This window comes from Brachyhypopomus gauderio, chromosome 9, assembly GCF_052324685.1.
Source record: "Brachyhypopomus gauderio isolate BG-103 chromosome 9, BGAUD_0.2, whole genome shotgun sequence".
NCBI classification, from domain to species: domain Eukaryota; kingdom Metazoa; phylum Chordata; class Actinopteri; order Gymnotiformes; family Hypopomidae; genus Brachyhypopomus; species Brachyhypopomus gauderio.
In genome coordinates, this window is record NC_135219.1 from 15,260,289 (window position 1) to 15,277,647 (window position 17,359).

Genomic DNA, 17,359 nt, shown 5'->3' on the forward strand with positions numbered 1-17,359 from the left:
CAAGGCATTGTCATCTTCTCTTTTTTTATTAAAAGCACCTCCACCCACACACAAACAAGACTCTTTTCTGAAAGTACGTATGTAGACGTGTACATACACATATCAGCATACCAAGGGACCAACATCTCCCATGCTGCCACAGCAACGCTCACATGCTCTCTGCTTTTGACAAAGGTCAATCCATCCATGGGCCATTTGGGTATGTGGTTCACATTTGGTTTATTGAACACTGCCTGAGTATTGTGGGCGGTCTGTACCTGATTTCTTGTCTTGGACTTTGCTCCCATAAAAAAATTGGACTGACAAAGACTAGTATCAGTGGGATCCAGTTTGGCATGAAAAGGACTAGTTCTAACTTATGTGTGTACACAGGGTGTAGAAAAGATCGGTTTGGGCCTGTCTGTTGTGCTTTATTTGCCAAGTCGGGAGGATTCATGCCCCAGTAACACTAAACAAACAGAAGGGCACGTGATAGATTTGTGTGTGTGTGTGTGTGTGTGTGTGTGTGTGTGTGTGTGTGTGTGTGTGTTGTGTGTGTACACACGTACATACACGCACAGATGATAATCTTAAATATATACATATATAAATGCCCCCCTGTCTAGTAAATCATGTTTTGCATTCAGCAGTCTTGTCAACTGTTTGACAAATGCTGCCATTATTTTGCCATACAGCAGGTGGACGCCGTGTGTTCAAGGACATGTTCAGGTTTTACATTACATCACAGATACTGGGTTAAAAAATATAAACAAACAAAAAAAGTGGTCCATTAAATAAGTGACAAAAAAAAACTACCATAAAATAGGCTTTTTGGACCAAATAATAAAGTTTATAATAAAGTAATAGGTTTGTTTGAAAAATATTATCCATCATTATGTTCAAATGCTTATGACGGGAAACGATCATACACACACAGACATGACGAGGAGACAGAGGAGACGAGGCTCTGATCTTAACACACGTCTAGACATGAGATGAGGCTCTGGTCTTAACACACGTCTAGACATGACGAGATGAGGCTCTGGTCTTAACACATGTCTAGACATGACGAGGAGACGACGCTCTGGTCTTAACACACGTCTAGACATGACAAGGAGATAACGCTCTGGTCTTAACACACGTCTAGACATGACGAGGAGACGACACTCTGGTCTTAACACACGTCTAGACATGACGAGGAGACAACGCTCTGATCTTAACACATCTAGACATGACGAGGAGACGACACTCTGGTCTTAACACACGTCTAGACATGACGAGGAGACAACGCTCTGGTCTTAACACATGTCTAGACATGACGAGGAGATAACGCTCTGGTCTTAACACATCTAGACATGACGAGGAGACGACACTCTGGTCTTAACACACGTCTAGACATGACAAGGAGACGACGCTCTGGTCTTAACACATGTCTAGACATGACGAGGAGATAACGCTCTGGTCTTAACACATGTCTAGACATGATGAGACGACGCTCTGATCTTAACACATATCTAGACATGACGAGGAGACGAGGCTCTGATCTTAACACATATCTAGACATGACGAGGAGACGAGGCTCTGATCTTAATACACGTCTAGACATGACGAGGAGACGAGACTCTGATCTTAACACACGTCTAGACATGACGAGGAGACGAGGCTCTGATCTTAACACATGTCTAGACATGATGAGACGACGCTCTGATCTTAACACATATCTAGACATGACGAGGAGACGAGGCTCTGATCTTAACACATATCTAGACATGACGAGGAGACGAGGCTCTGATCTTAATACACGTCTAGACATGACGAGGAGACGAGACTCTGATCTTAACACACGTCTAGACATGACGAGGAGACGAGGCTCTGATCTTAACACACGTCTAGGCATGACGAGGCTCTGATCTTAACACACGTCTAGACATGACGAGGAGACGAGGCTCTGATCTTAACACACGTCTAGACATGACGAGGAGACGAGGCTCTGATCTTAACACACGTCTAGACATGACGAGGAGACGAGGCTCTGATCTTAACACACGTCTAGACATGACGAGAAGACGAGGCTCTGATCTTAACACACGTCTAGACATGACGAGGAGACGAGGCTCTGATCTTAACACACGTCTAGACATGACGAGGAGACAAGGCTCTGATCTTAACACACGTCTAGACATGACGAGGCTCTGATCTTAACACACGTCTAGACTGCCTTCTTGCTCCTGCTTTTTTTGGTTGCAGCATTTAGAAGTCAGTAGTATTAGTGTTTGAATGTCAGTAGTTTTAGTGTTTGAAATTCAGTAGTCTTAGAGTTCTTCTCAAACAGCTCTGCCCCATTGTCAGTGAACCACTGCTGTGCGGTTGGGACATCAGTAGGATTAAGCCAGCAGACTGGTCTAATACATTGAGGGCTTTGACTAAGCAAAGTCTGCCCATCTAAACCTGAGCATTAATGTATTACCGTAAGGGTGACTTGGAACATACAGCTGACAGACACAGTTTGCTCCCATGCTTTGTAGACGCTGTGATCAAACACAGCTGCGTTCTCACGGCGTTCCGCTTCAGCGGGGTCTGCTCCAAGAAGAGGTAGCAGGTAACCTCACGAGACATGACGTGATATCATCGACAAAGTGTCTATATGGCCCCTGAGCCAAGGGGCACACCACGTTCAGGAAGCTTTAGATGCTGGTGCACGTCGCCTCAGAGCGAAGCCCTGCATTCTCTTACCACAGAGGCGCTACTGTGGCTCTGAGGACTTGCAGTGCACTACTAGGGGCTGCCTCTAGAGGGCGATGCTGTGCTGGACCTGGGTCAGACATGCCTCTGTTGGGATGCTGGGAAGGTGACGTCACATTACTCCAACCACATGAGGAGGGGCAGGCGATGGTTGGAACTTCACCTAAGGGAACATTGAGAAGATGTGGTTACACTCTCACCCTGGGAGACTAACAGAAGGTATTTAGCAGCACACGTGCTCCCTGGACATCAAGCCCATGACCTTGGTGGGTCACACACACACACACACACACACACACACACACACACACACACACACACACACACACACACACACTCTGAAGCCAGGAGTGTCCCAGTGTACCTCTAGAGGCCCAGGGAGAGGTGGAGGACAGAGGAGGGTGGGAGGAGCCTAAGGAAGAGATCTTGAGCTCGTTTTTCTAGAGGTGCTCACAGAAACAGAGACACAGAGAGACAGACACGCAGAGGGAGGAAGAGGGAAGAGATGGAGTGGAAGAGTGAGGACAGGACCAGGCTGGTGGTGTTCTCCACCCACGCTAACACACGTCTGCTAACACCTGCTCCTTCAGCTTCCTCTCCACCCACACAAGAGTGGGTCTGGGAAGAGTGAATTCATTAACAGGACGAGCTGGAGTGGCACGTCCCTCTGGAGGACATCTTATAAATAACATCAGGCCAGAGATGTGAGTGGATAGTACATGTGGCAGATATAGTGGAGGAGAGACAGGGTGGAGAGGGTGGAGGAGGTGGAGAGGGTGAAGGAGGTGGAGGGAGTGGACTCACCTCTAGGTTTGAGCGAGCCTTCTTCAGTACATCTCGCGTTCTGGACACTGAAGACACAAGAGCAGAGCAGTCTGACATGTAGCCATCCACAAACAGCTGGGGGTGGGGAGGTGTCTCACACACACACACACACACAGATGGATAAGGGGACAGACTGGGACACAGAGACTGGGACACAGAGACTGGGACACAGAGGGGCTCACGCTGGCTAGCGATGAAGTGCTCCATGCTGTCTTTGGTGCGGTTGGAGCTCCTCAGACTGTCCAGGGCCTCCCTCAGCGCCTGGTCCTGCTCCGACACTTTACGCTTCAGAGAGACGACCTCGTCCTTCAAACGCTGGTCCTACACACACCGGCGCATACACAGGCTAATACTTAACACAGCGTGTGAAGGGCGGAAATACACGGTGTGCGTTGGGCGGAACTACACAGTGTGAGGTTCTGACCTTATGGCAGTGTTGCGAGGTGGAGCCAGTGCTGGGCAGAGCTGCCCTCCAGAACATTCTGAGGACAGAACCCGTCTCCTCCAGAATCTGCTTCAAGGCCACAGTGCTGCTCATCAAGCTCCTCCCACATCCCTGAACAGAGGACACCACAATTCCACATGACAGAAAGCAATCAACAACTCTGTGACATTAACAACAATCACTAAGAAAGATTCCTTCATCTCAGTTAAGACAGCATTACATTTACTAAATACTTTATATTTAATAGTACATTTACTAAATACTTTACGCTTCTAAATATGTAATAGTAAAACAATTTGTAGAACAGGCTTGGCATTGTAAGATTTTGTGGGACTGACCTGTTGCAGTGTGTGTCCGCCGATCTGCAGGGCTGTCTCCATCTTTTGGACGAGCCTCTTGGCCTCCAGGAAGCCGTGCTGCAGGGCGTTGAGGTCGTCCACGCGGCCCACCACGTGACGCCCTGACCTGCAGGAGAAGGGGCCGTCAGAGGCTCCGCCCTCCCATCCTCCCACGCACGACTCCTGTGAACCTGTGTGGAACAACCTGTGTGTCAATAACTTCACTTCTTCAACATGCTTGGGTGACGCAGAGAGGCTTTGACTCCTGTGCCTCAGGTATCAAATGCATGCATTTGCCAATCAGAGCACGGCTTCCATGTACCAGTACCAGATCACACCTGAGCGCTGTGACCAGTACCAGATCATACCTGAGCGCTCTGACCAGTACCAGATCACACCTGAGCGCTCTGACCAGCTGGGCTCTAATACAGCTTCCAGCAATTTGATTGGCTTTCAGAATAGAAGAGCCGCACCTGGCTGTTGGTCATCTGGCTCCAGGGGCAGAGGGGAACTGGGACCAAACAGGCCTGAGTCTCGAACAGGGGGAGAGCAAGATTCATCTACCAAAGAGCAGAACAAAACGTCACGTTCATAAGCGTCCAACCAAAACTCAGGAGTGAATCTGGTATCTGTTGGTTGTTTGTTCGTCTGTCACCGTGGAAAAGCTGCCTCCTGGAAGATGGGCGGGGCATGCTGAGGTCCAGCCTGTCATTCAACTGCTTCTCCAGCAAGCGCATGTGAGTCTGTGTCTCCTGCAGGTCAAAGGTCAAGCTCAACCCAGCTCCTGGAGAGGAAGAGAGAGGGCTCAACATTTTGGGGAACGCGTGATGGAATCTTTGGTGCATGTGTATGTGTGTGTGTGTGTGTGTGTGTGTGTGCGTGTGTTTTTTACCTGTGTCCACACCCGTAGCGTTGCCACACACTCTCTGATACCCCTGCAGTTGCCCCTGTAGCGTGTGCACGAGTCTCTGGCTCTCACTCAGCTGCAGCTGGACAATGTTGATCTCATGCTGGAGTCTGTCCATATCCACACACACCCAGCCCAACATCAGCTACACGAACCACAACATACGCAGAACTGCAAGCATCAGCTAAAGCCTATCACAGCCACACAGAGGCAGAGAGGCATCAGCCCAGGAGAGTGTGTGTGTCTGAGAGGAGGACTAGTGATACATGACACATACATGTGGCTACGGTGACACGTTGCTCTACCTGTTGGCGTGACTGTGGCTATGGTGACACGTTGCTCTACCTGTTGGCGTGACTGTGGCTACGGTGACACATTGCTCTACCTGTTGGCGTGACTGTGGCTATGGTGACACGTTGCTCTACCTGTTGGCGTGACTGTGGCTACGGTGACACGTTGCTCTACCTGTTGGTGTGACTGTGGCTATGGTGACACGTTGCTCTACCTGTTGGCGTGACTGTGGCTACGGTGACACGTTGCTCTACCTGTTGGTGTGACTGTGGCTATGGTGACACGTTGCTCTACCTGTTGGCATTTTCCTGGCTGGCCTGTCTGTCCTGCTTCAGCTGGATGGCGGCCTGTGTGTGCTCCACGACCTGCTGCTGCAGATGCCGGCACTGCTCCACCCACTGCTCCGCCTCCAGCTCCGCCTGCTTCAACCTGACACGACCTGATTGGAGCGCCTCCCGCAGCTGCTCTGCCTCCTTCATGCCATCTTCGGAAGAAAAAAAACATTTGCAGGTTCAGTTTGAATGCCAATGATACTGTGCTTACGAGAGTACATTAGGAGAGTGTGTTACAAGAGCGCGTTAGGAGAGCGCGTTATGAGAGAGTGTTACGAGAGCACGTTATGAAAGTGTGTTACGAAAGCCTGTTACGAGAGCGTGTTAGGAGAGTGTGTTACGAGAGCGTGTTAGGAGAGAGTGTTACGAGAGCGTGTTATGAGAGAGTGTTACGAGAGCGTGTTATGAGAGCGTGTTACGAGAGCACGTTATGAAAGTGTGTTACGAAAGCGTGATACGAGAGCGTGTTAGGAGAGTGTGTTATGAGAGTGCGTTAGGAAAAAGTGTTACAAGAGCGTGTTAGGAGAGAGTGTTACGAGAGCGTATTAGGAGAGTGTGTTACGAGAGCGCGTTACGAGAGCACGTTACGAGAGCGTGTGGCGCGGTCCCTACCTCTGTTCACTTGCTGGAGTTGGTTGTGCAGGGCACGGTTCTCGTCCTTCAGAGCCCGGACCTCACTGGACAGCTGGGGTACCGAGTCAAGTCCCTGGATGTAGATGTTTGTAGGAGCACCTGCTAAGAGAGCAAAGGTCAGGTCTCTATAGCGCAGCATACACCAACAAGGTTTTAAATGAAATAACAAGTTTACCAGGGTTGTGTTTTAATGGAGATTAATAAAAGGCACATTCCCTTTAGAAATCTTTCATTACTGCTTAGGAAGAGACAAATACTTTGATAAACTTTATAAATACTTAATAGTCCTTTCTGATTTGTTCTCAGTTCTGGGGACAAGCTGAAACCCCCACTGTCCCCCACTTTAGTTTATCTGATCCAAACATGTAGCAGTTGTGATCGGAGACCTCCATCTCTTGACGGAGTCACCAGCCTCTCCTCCAGCTGTTGCCGCAGACGGTCGTTGGTCAGGATGGAGTCTTCCAGACGCTGACGGAGGCTGCGAATCTCCATCACGTGCTCCTCCATCCAACCTGATTCTACATACCACATCATAACCACATCATAACCACATCATAACAAGCATGAATGCCTGCCATCGATATGTTATAGCTAGATACTAACACAAATGTAATGACCTCAGAACAAATTTGTCTGTATATGTTAAAGCCTTCTGCAGGTGCCCTTACATGTGTTCAGGTGTACAGGTGTACAGGTGTACATGTGTTCAGGTGTACATGTGTTCAGGTGTACAGGTGTACAGGTGTTCAGGTGTACAGGTGTTCAGTTGTGTACCTGTGTGATGAGGACCAGACTGATACCCAGACAAGCCAGAGGCCACACCGCCATACACGTCTCCCCTCATTGGCTGAGCCCTGCATGTCATATCCCACAGTGCACTGTTCTCCAGGAGCCTGGTCCCTGGCTTCAGTGGGCTGGGGTGAAAGGCATGCTGGGAGACTGGATGGAAGCAGCTGGGGCCCAGCTGGGCACTGGGGGCCACTGGGAAAGCTGGCAGAGGTTTGACCTGAGAATCACCTGCATGCACAGAGAAACACGGTCGGTGGCCTGCTAGCAAAACGACATAATGTTGGGACTTAGTGGTTCACTGAGGAAACTCATTAGTTACATTAGGACGACATTGACTACATTAGTTTTACATTAGTTACATTAGGACGACATTGACTATTTGTTTAGTCAGTACTGTAAAATCCTGCTTTTCTAAAAGAGCTCAGAGCAAAACAAACTCACAAGCTCTGGAGGGTCAGTACATGGAACAGATTAGATCAGTATAACTGCAGTGATCACCTATATTAATGCAAACGAAAACACAACAGGCTGGCTCATGTCACACACACACTCACATGCACATGCTCATGCACGCACACACTCACACACACACACACACACACACACACATGCTCTCTCTCTCTCACACACACACACACACACACACACACACACACACACACACACACACACACATGCACATGCTCACGCACGCACACACACACACACACACACACATACACACACACACACACACACACACACACACACGTGCACATGCTCACACACACACACACAAACACATGCACGCTCACTGTTCCTAAACTGCCTCTGCAGCATCTGTAGTTCCTGCTGCACCTCAGCGAGAGAGAAGCCTCCAGTGCCATGGCAACGAGGCCTTAAGTGTTGTGATTGGGGGTCAAAGGTCAGCGAGGCAGTGTTAGTACACAGGCTGGGCACGGCCCCACCACTGAGCTCTAGGGACAGGGGCAACAGAAGAGCGTGGGGTGAGATCAGGGGGGCGTGTCTCCAACGTCCCATCAACCAATCAACCACGTGGATCTGTGTAGAATCTTTTGTAGAATCTTCATATGGCATAATGTAGTGTGTAAACCTGCCCAGTGGTCAAAACTATCTGCAGTTTGAAGTCCCTTGTATGAAAAATCATGAATGTCCTTTCTTTGTCCCTACCTGTTTGAACCCTGCCTTCCATCAGCCGGTGAGGGGTGTAGTGCATGCTGGGATAACTGCTGGAGGACTGATGGTCATGTTGGGAAGTGGGCGGGTTTGAAGGTGCAGAGCTCTGGTTACCACACGAGTCTGACAAGGAATTGGGGGAATTAGGGAAGCACAATAAATTAAAGAAACATTCTGAATGTATTCTGAACAGAATAACCAAAAAAAACATGACTTTGAATTAGTTAATGAATTAATTTGTGTGTTAACTGAACCTTAAAGAGAGTGAAAAAAACAACAGACAATTAACATCTTTATATTAGAAAATAATTAGAATGTATTTGTGCCAGCATATAAATGTGGCATGATATGAACAAAAGGGGACAAAGGAAGAGAGAGAGAGAGAGAGAGAGTGTGTGTGTGTATGTGTGTGTGTGTGTGTGTGTGTGTGTGTGTGTGTGTGTGTGTGTGTGTGTGTGTGTGTGTGTGTGTGTGACTGGTTTACCCGAAGCGTTCTTCTCAGTTGTCTCCTCCTGGGTGAACTGGCTAGCAGCATCCAGGTCTGAGCACACCTCTAGGTCTTCATTGGTGGAGCCCTGCTCGTCAGACACGAAAGACATGCGCTCTGACTGGTCAGTGGCCTCTGAGGGGGCGTGGCTGCTGGCAGGTGTATCCGGGCGGGGATGTTCCTGGTTGAGTTTGGAGCGCAGTGTCTCGATGAGCTTCTCCTTTTCCTGGAGCTCCTTACTTAACCTGCTGGGCAGAAAGGGAGACATCCAGGACCAGTGCAGGAGTAACGTTTACATCAGTCTGCAGGATCATTACTGCAGAAACAGTGCAGGAGTAACGTTTACATCAGTCTGCAGGATCATTACTGCAGACACAGTGCAGGAGTAAAGTTTACATCTGTCTGCAGGATCATTACTGCAGAAACAGTGCAGGAGTAAAGTTTACATCAGTCTGCAGGATCATTACTGCAGAAACAGTGCAGGAGTAAAGTTTACATCTGTCTGCAGGATCATTACTGCAGAAACAGTGCAGAAGTAAAGTTTACATCTGTCTGCAGGATCATTACTGCAGAAACAGTGCAGGAGTAACGTTTACATCAGTCTGCAGGATCATTACTGCAGAAACAGTGCAGGAGTAACGTTTACATCAGTCTGCAGGATCATTACTGCAGACACAGTGCAGGAGTAAAGTTTACATCAGTCTGCAGGATCATTACTGCAGAAACAGTGCAGGAGTAAAGTTTACATCTGTCTGCAGGATCATTACTACAGAAACAGTGCAGGAGTAAAGTTTACATCTGTCTGCAGGATCATTACTGCAGAAACAGTGCAGGAGTAAAGTTTACATCAGTCTGCAGGATCATTACTGCAGAAACAGTGCAGGAGTAACGTTTACATCAGTCTGCAGGATCATTACTGCAGAAACAGTGCAGGAGTAAAGTTTACATCTGTCTGCAGGATCATTACTGCAGAAACAGTGCAGGAGTAACGTTTACATCAGTCTGCAGGATCATTACTGCAGAAACAGTGCAGGAGTAACGTTTACATCAGTCTGCAGGATCATTACTGCAGACACAGTGCAGGAGTAAAGTTTACATCAGTCTGCAGGATCATTACTGCAGAAACAGTGCAGGAGTAAAGTTTACATCAGTCTGCAGGATCATTACTACAGAAACAGTGCAGGAGTAAAGTTTACATCTGTCTGCAGGATCATTACTGCAGAAACAGTGCAGGAGTAAAGTTTACATCAGTCTGCAGGATCATTACTGCAGAAACAGTGCAGGAGTAACGTTTACATCAGTCTGCAGGATCATTACTGCAGAAACAGTGCAGGAGTAAAGTTTACATCAGTCTGCAGGATCATTACTGCAGAAACAGTGCAGGAGTAAAGTTTACATCAGTCTGCAGGATCATTACTGCAGAAACAGTGCAGGAGTAACGTTTACATCAGTCTGCAGGATCATTACTGCAGAAACAGTGCAGGAGTAAAGTTTACATCAGTCTGCAGGATCATTACTGCAGAAACAGTGCAGGAGTAAAGTTTACATCTGTCTGCAGGATCATTACTGCAGAAACAGTGCAGGAGTAAAGTTTACATCAGTCTGCAGGATCATTACTGCAGAAACAGTGCAGGAGTAAAGTTTACATCTGTCTGCAGGATCATTACTGCAGAAACAGTGCAGAAGTAACGTTTACATCAGTCTGCAGGATCATTACTGCAGAAACAGTGCAGGAGTAAAGTTTACATCAGTCTGCAGGATCATTACTGCAGAAAAAGTGCAGGAGTAAAGTTTACATCTGTCTGCAGGATCATTACTGCAGGACCAGTGCAGGAGTAAAGTTTACATCAGTCTGCAGGATCATTACTGCAGAAACAGTGCAGGAGTAAAGTTTACATCTGTCTGCAGGATCATTACTGCAGGACCAGTGCAGGAGTAAAGTTTACATCAGTCTGCAGGATCATTACTGCAGAAACAGTGCAGGAGTAAAGTTTACATCTGTCTGCAGGATCATTACTGCAGAAACAGTGAAGGAGTAACGTTTACATCAGTCTGCAGGATCATTACTGCAGAAACAGTGCAGGAGTAACGTTTACATAAGTCTGCAGGATCATTACTGCAGACACAGTGCAGGAGTAAAGTTTGATTCAGTCTGCAGGATCATTACTGCAGATACAGTGCAGGAGTAACATTTACATCAGTCTGCAGGATCATTACTGCAGACACAGTGCAGGAGTAAAGTTTACATCAGTCTGCAGGATCATTACTGCAGAAACAGTGCAGGAGTAACGTTTACATCTGTCTGCAGGATCATTACTGCAGAAACAGTGCAGGAGTAACGTTTACATCTGTCTGCAGGATCATTACTGCAGAAACAGTGCAGGAGTAACGTTTACATCAGTCTGCAGGATCATTACTGCAGGACCAGTGCAAGAGTAACGTTTACATCAGTCTGCAGGATCATTACTGCAGACACAGTGCAGGAGTAAAGTTTACATCTGTCTGCAGGATCATTACTGCAGACACAGTTCAGGAGTAAAGTTTACATCTGTCTGCAGGATCATTACTGCAGACACAGTGCAGGAGTAAAGTTTACATCTGTCTGCAGGATCATTACTGCAGACACAGTGCAAGAGTAACGTTTACATCAGTCTGCAGGATCATTACTGCAGAAACAGTGCAGGAGTAACGTTTACATCAGTCTGCAGGATCATTACTGCAGAAACAGTGCAGGAGTAACGTTTACATCAGTCTGCAGGATCATTACTGCAGACACAGTGCAGGAGTAAAGTTTACATCAGTCTGCAGGATCATTACTGCAGATACAGTGCAGGAGTAACGTTTACATCAGTCTGCAGGATCATTACTGCAGACACAGTGCAGGAGTAAAGTTTACATCAGTCTGCAGGATCATTACTGCAGAAACAGTGCAGGAGTAAAGTTTACATCTGTCTGCAGGATCATTACTGCAGACACAGTGCAAGAGTAACGTTTACATCAGTCTGCAGGATCATTACTGCACAGTTCGACGTGTACGTGCTGTCGCCATTACTGAAGATCAAACTCAAAGGGCCACGTAGCTCATAAAAATGTCACTGTAATACTCTGCCGCTTACACATCCAATACGCAAAATACGCAAAAAAAAAAACATGATAGCATCAGAAAATATCTTGGCTGCTGTTTTGGTAGTTACAAACCTGATAGAGTCTGTTGAATCAGCCCAGTCATATCTGAATTCAGATTAAAATGTTTTCGAAAATTCTAAAAGCTTCATAAGAGAATCAGATGAAGAGGCCATCTGGCTGCGTGGTCAACATGCCTGACACACACCTGCTTGCTTTTTCTGATCTCATTGAGGCTGGAAGCTTGCTCGGCGCTCGCTTAATTCAGACTGATTGTTTTTTGATTCGAAGGCCTGGCAATGTCTGAACTGATGCCAGTACACAATCACAGACATGCTCTGGTGCCTGACATCCGCTCACACACACACACACACACACACACACACACACACACACACCTGTCCAAATGTACTATTCAGATTTTAAATACTTAATTTCCTAAAGCCACAATCTTTCTACAGAAACTTTAACAGTATAATGTTATACGTCTCCTCCACGTCCCTCTCTCCCCAACATCTCCTCCACGTCCCTCTCTCCCCAAAGTCTCCTCAACGTCCCTCCCTCCCCAACGTCTCCCCAACGTCCCTCTCTCCCCAACGTCTCCTCAACGTCCCTCTCTCCCCAACGTCTCCTCCACGTCCCTCTCTCCCCAACATCTCCTCCACGTCCCTCTCTCCCCAAAGTCTCCTCAACGTCCCTCCCTCCCCAACGTCTCCCCAATGTCCCTCTCTCCCCAACTTCTCCTCAACGTCCCTCTCTCCCCAACATCTCCTCCACGTCCCTCTCTCCCCAAAGTCTCAACGTCCCTCCCTCCCCAACGTCTCCCCAACGTCCCTCTCTCCCCAACGTCTCCTCCACGTCCCTCTCTCCCCAACGTCTCCTCCACGTCTCTCTCCCCAACGTCTCCTCCACGTCCCTCTCTCCCCAAAGTCTCCTCAACGTCCCTCTCTCCCCAACATCTCCTCCACGTCCCTCTCTCCCCAACGTCTCCCCAACGTCCCTCTCTCCCCAATGTCTCCTCCACGTCCCTCTCTCCCCAACGTCTCCTCAACGTCCCTCCCTCCCCAATGTCTCCCCAACGTCCCTCCCTCCCCAACGTCTCCTCCACGTCCCTCTCTCCCCAAAGTCTCCTCAACGTCCCTCCCTCCCCAACGTCTCCCCAACGTCCCTCTCTCCCCAACATCTCCCCAACGTCCCTCTCTCCCCAACATCTCCTCCATGTCCCTCTCTCCCCACCGTCTCCTCCACGTCCCTCCCTCCCCAACGTCTCCCCAACGTCCCTCTCTCCCCAACATCTCCTCCACGTCCCTCTCTCCCCAACGTCTCCTCAACGTCCCTCTCTCCCCAACATCTCCACGTCCCTCTCTCCCCAACGTCTCCTCAACGTCCCTCCCTCCCCAACGTCTCCCCAACGTCCCTCTCTCCCCAACGTCTCCTCCACGTCCCTCTCTCCCCAACGTCTCCTCAACGTCCCTCTCTCCCCAACATCTCCACGTCCCTCTCTCCCCAACGTCTCCTCAACGTCCCTCCCTCCCCAACGTCTCCCCAACGTCCCTCTCTCCCCAACGTCTCCTCCACGTCCCTCTCTCCCCAACGTCTCCTCAACGTCCCTCTCTCCCCAACGTCTCCTCCACCTCCCTCTCTCCCCACCGTCTCCTCCACCTCCCTCCCCAGATCCCCAGTGCTGCTCCCTCTCCTCTTACGTGTCTACGTGCCGCTGCAGGGCCCTCCTCTCCCTCTCCGTCTGCTTCCTGAGCAGCTCCCTCTGTCTCTCCTGCAGCCGCCACTCCCACAGGGAGAAGGAGAACAGCGAGTGGCGGTACAGAGGGTTGCTCTTACACAGCATTGACCTCCAGAGTGGGGCCAGTTCACCCCGGCCCCCGTGCCCGGCCATGTGCCGTCTGGCTGGGGCTACGACGCCGACATCCTTCCCTTCTCCTGGAGACACATACAGCTGCATGTCTGGGGCCGCATTCAGCAGGCCTGCCGTAGGGAACGGGTCGCAGGTGTCAGAGTGCAGACGGATCGGTGGAGTCTGAAGAAGGTGGTGGTGGAGCTGCTGGTGTGTGAGTGCAATTCCTCCAGCCAGTAATTAGAGAGTAGATCCAATCTCCAGGTTAGGAGGCACCATTCCTCACGGAGCTGGATCAGTCCAGACTCGCTTGACGCGGGACAGTCCAGGATTGCTGGCACACGCACACAAGAAGAGGAAGAGGAGGAAGAGAATCCAGCCCAGACCTCCTGCTCAGCCGGGTTGGGTAAGAGGACAGAGCAGGCTGATCACTCCTTCACCCAGTGGGACACTTCCACTCCACAGAGAGGCAGAGACAGAATGCCACTGTGTGTCATGACTCAGCGCTCAGAGTCCTTCTCCTCAGAGATCGAGCTTCCGGAAACTTCTGTGCAGTCATGTGGAGGAAATCGCTAAGGGAGGCCACTTCCTAAAACACAATGTCCTTCCCCATGAGCACCAAAAAACACAACAAACCCTCACAGTTGATTATTAGCACATGGATGTGTGTGTGTGTGTGTGTGTGTGTGTGTGTGTGTGTGTGTGTGTGTGTGTGTGTGTGTGTGTGTGAGTGTGTGTGTGTGAGTGTGTGTGTGTGTGTGTGTGTGTGGCTAGGGGTGACTTGGTGAGAGCTGCGGAGTCCTTGCCGGAGGGCCGCTATATTCCCAGAATGCTTCAGTGGAAGGAGAAAGCTTGGTCCTCCAAACGCTGAGTAGTCACACATAAAGCACCATCACCTTTTGACATGGTTAGCAAGTCCAGAACAAGAAACCTTTATCAAGCCCTTTTTATCTCCTAGAAAAACATCCAAAGATTTCATAACTATCAGAATAAATCCAGCACAAACATCCCTGCTGATCCCAGTGGTAGTTATGACCAGGGATTGTGATATATGTAATCTGTACCCCCAAAATAAAACAAGTCAAATCCAAAGAGGAGAGGCAGAGAGGGGAGGTGGAGAGGGGAGGCGGAGAGGGGAGATGGAGAGGGGAGGTGGAGAGGGGAGGTGGAGAGGGGAGATGGAGAGGGGAGGTGGAGAGGGGAGGTGGAGAGGTGAGATGGAGAGGGGAGGTGGAGAGGGGAGGTGGAGAGGAGAGATGGAGAGGGGAGGTGGAGAGGGGAGATGGAGAGGGGAGGTGGAGAGGGGAGATGGAGAGGGGAGGTGGAGTGGGGAGGTGGAGAGGGGAGGTGGAGAGGGGAGACGCTCCGTCAGGCGATGATTTTGTCCTGCCCCTCTCGTCTCATCCACCCTGCCCTCCACTCATCCTCCTGTCTTCTCCACCTCTTCCACTCCACCTCCTCGTATCTCCCTGGGTTTAGCTGCCACTGACCTATTTCACTGCCCTGTATGGTGTTAATAGCCTAACCTGATTAGCAGCTAAGCCAGCACTGTGCCCGGTGGAGCTCGCTGGCCGTGTGACTGCTGGGTTCTCGTGGCAACCGTCCGTCAGGGGAACACAAAAGCACAAATGAAAACCTCAAACTGATGAAAATCGCCTCCTTTTCTGCTCAGTTCTCAGCGTGGTCTAAAGGAGCAGCACTGGACCGAGAGGACGTCCACGTCGGGGTTGTCCATCTGAGCTTATGGTCTCGGTGTGTCCGTCTCAATCGTGTCCTCTGTCCTTCATTTAGCTTCTGTGACCTCCCACAGTACCAAACTTCCTCTCACTCTGGTGCTGTCAGAGGTGAGGTAGAGAGGTTTTCACTGAGAGAGATTTCACTGGACTATCCGAATCCTAGAAAACTGCTCCTCAGTTTAGACCCTCAGCTTGGAATAGCTGTTAAAAACAGACACGGATCTCAGACACGGGCGTGGGGTGACACCGTCCTGTCACTTGGGTAATGCGGTCCTGATGACTTACGCACTCTCCAGTTGGTTGGTGTCAACTTCTAGAATATTACAGCATCATCCAGCATCAATGGAGACCAGATCCCAGCGCAGAAGGTGATGGTTGTTCAATTTCATGCATCAGGCACATGAGGTTTCCTGGTGTCCTCGTGGAGTCTGCTGTGCTCCTGTTCAGCTCAGGTCTTAAGCGCTACTGAACCCACGTGGTGCAACTGAGCAACACTTCCTTCACCAGCCACTGGGGGCAGTACAGCAATCCAAGTTGTGGATTCTGCTCTAGTGTGATAACCCTTATTTTGCTGAGATACAGAGGAGTTCAGCCACGCCCCCAAAGGTCAAACTACAGACTACTAAATACTTGATTTCAGGTCAATACCAGCGATGCTGGACTAACACAGCAGTGATATGTGTGAAGTACACAGTCTTGTGTTTGTTTCATTCAGGACATCGAAGGAATGTCACCTTCATCCTCCCTGAATAACTTGTCCTCACACACACACACACACACACACACACACACACACACACACACACACACACACACACACACACACACACACACACATACTCGGTGCCATATACAGATGCATGATGAGAGGAAAATAAGGGTCAATGCCTCAGAGGCTGTTGTCAAGGCGACTAGAAGGTGGGAGGAGTTAGAATTATTACTGGTCAGAATTAGCCAATTAAAATGCGTACCACATGTCTCTGCTGGAGCCCTGGAACCAATTGTGACATTAGTAAGAAGGTTGTATTAGCATTAGCTAGCACTGCTCAACTAGGCCCAGAGGGACTCAAACAAATCTACAGACACGGACACACAAAGTTTGGGAAAATGTGTAAATGCAAACTCCAAACCTACATTTTACTCACAGTGTCCTAAAACCAATCACAAAACATTCTTTACTTATTGGTTTAACAATATACAGTGTCAGGCCCGTTGACAGTCTTGCTAGGGCCCGGGACAAGAATGTCTAATGTGCCCCCCACCCCCCACCCCCCCGGCGCACGTCATTTGAATTTCGTCATTTGACAATATAGCCACACATCAAAGCTGTTTCTGACAGCTGACTGGTTATATACTTGACGCGTCGCGAGCGGTGCGAGGGTTCGCGCGAAAATGACGTAATCGCAGTGGCACCGACCGTGTGCGAGGGCCTCGCGCGCTGTCCAGGCGAGGTCGTGCACCTCTTGACTTTTGTAACTTCGCGCGCGACGCGCTTCAGCGCAATGAACAAAGTCATGTTTGCAGGGTTCATACACCTTTATAATGTGGAATTAAAGCACTTTAAAGGTCAATTTCAATATTTTCCAACACGTTAAACTTAACTGAGTTAAATATTTATACATTTACTCGAAATAATTCGCTTTTTATCACATTATTTAATGGTTGTTTATTTTCAAAACGCCCAATCTTAACGTCTTCACGAGA

At 49.2% G+C, this 17,359-nt stretch overlaps 1 protein-coding gene across 9 annotated transcripts in view; it reads right to left on the minus strand.

Moving 5' to 3' along the window:
* Positions 1 to 7: 7 nt before the first annotated feature.
* pde4dip (phosphodiesterase 4D interacting protein) overlaps positions 8 to 17,359 on the minus strand; it is a 62,249-nt gene continuing 44,897 nt past the window's right edge. For 6 of the 9 annotated variants that reach the window (XM_077017525.1, XM_077017522.1, XM_077017523.1 and 3 more), the window contains 16 exons: positions 8,942 to 9,189; positions 8,452 to 8,580; positions 8,076 to 8,237; positions 7,267 to 7,509; positions 6,879 to 7,010; positions 6,472 to 6,594; positions 5,822 to 6,011; positions 5,222 to 5,346; positions 4,985 to 5,113; positions 4,803 to 4,889; positions 4,330 to 4,520; positions 3,971 to 4,102; positions 3,729 to 3,867; positions 3,526 to 3,572; positions 3,086 to 3,161; positions 8 to 2,884 (listed from right to left, as the gene is read on the minus strand). In XM_077017525.1, the coding sequence (XP_076873640.1) occupies positions 2,709 to 2,884; positions 3,086 to 3,161; positions 3,526 to 3,572; positions 3,729 to 3,867; positions 3,971 to 4,102; positions 4,330 to 4,520; positions 4,803 to 4,889; positions 4,985 to 5,113; positions 5,222 to 5,346; positions 5,822 to 6,011; positions 6,472 to 6,594; positions 6,879 to 7,010; positions 7,267 to 7,509; positions 8,076 to 8,237; positions 8,452 to 8,580; positions 8,942 to 9,189 (2,329 nt within the window). In that variant the 3' untranslated portion in view covers positions 8 to 2,708. The remainder of the gene's footprint in view (positions 2,885 to 3,085; positions 3,162 to 3,525; positions 3,573 to 3,728; positions 3,868 to 3,970; positions 4,103 to 4,329; positions 4,521 to 4,802; positions 4,890 to 4,984; positions 5,114 to 5,221; positions 5,347 to 5,821; positions 6,012 to 6,471; positions 6,595 to 6,878; positions 7,011 to 7,266; positions 7,510 to 8,075; positions 8,238 to 8,451; positions 8,581 to 8,941; positions 9,190 to 17,359) is intronic. The other 3 variants (XM_077017518.1, XM_077017520.1, XM_077017521.1) reach the window with 3 other exon arrangements.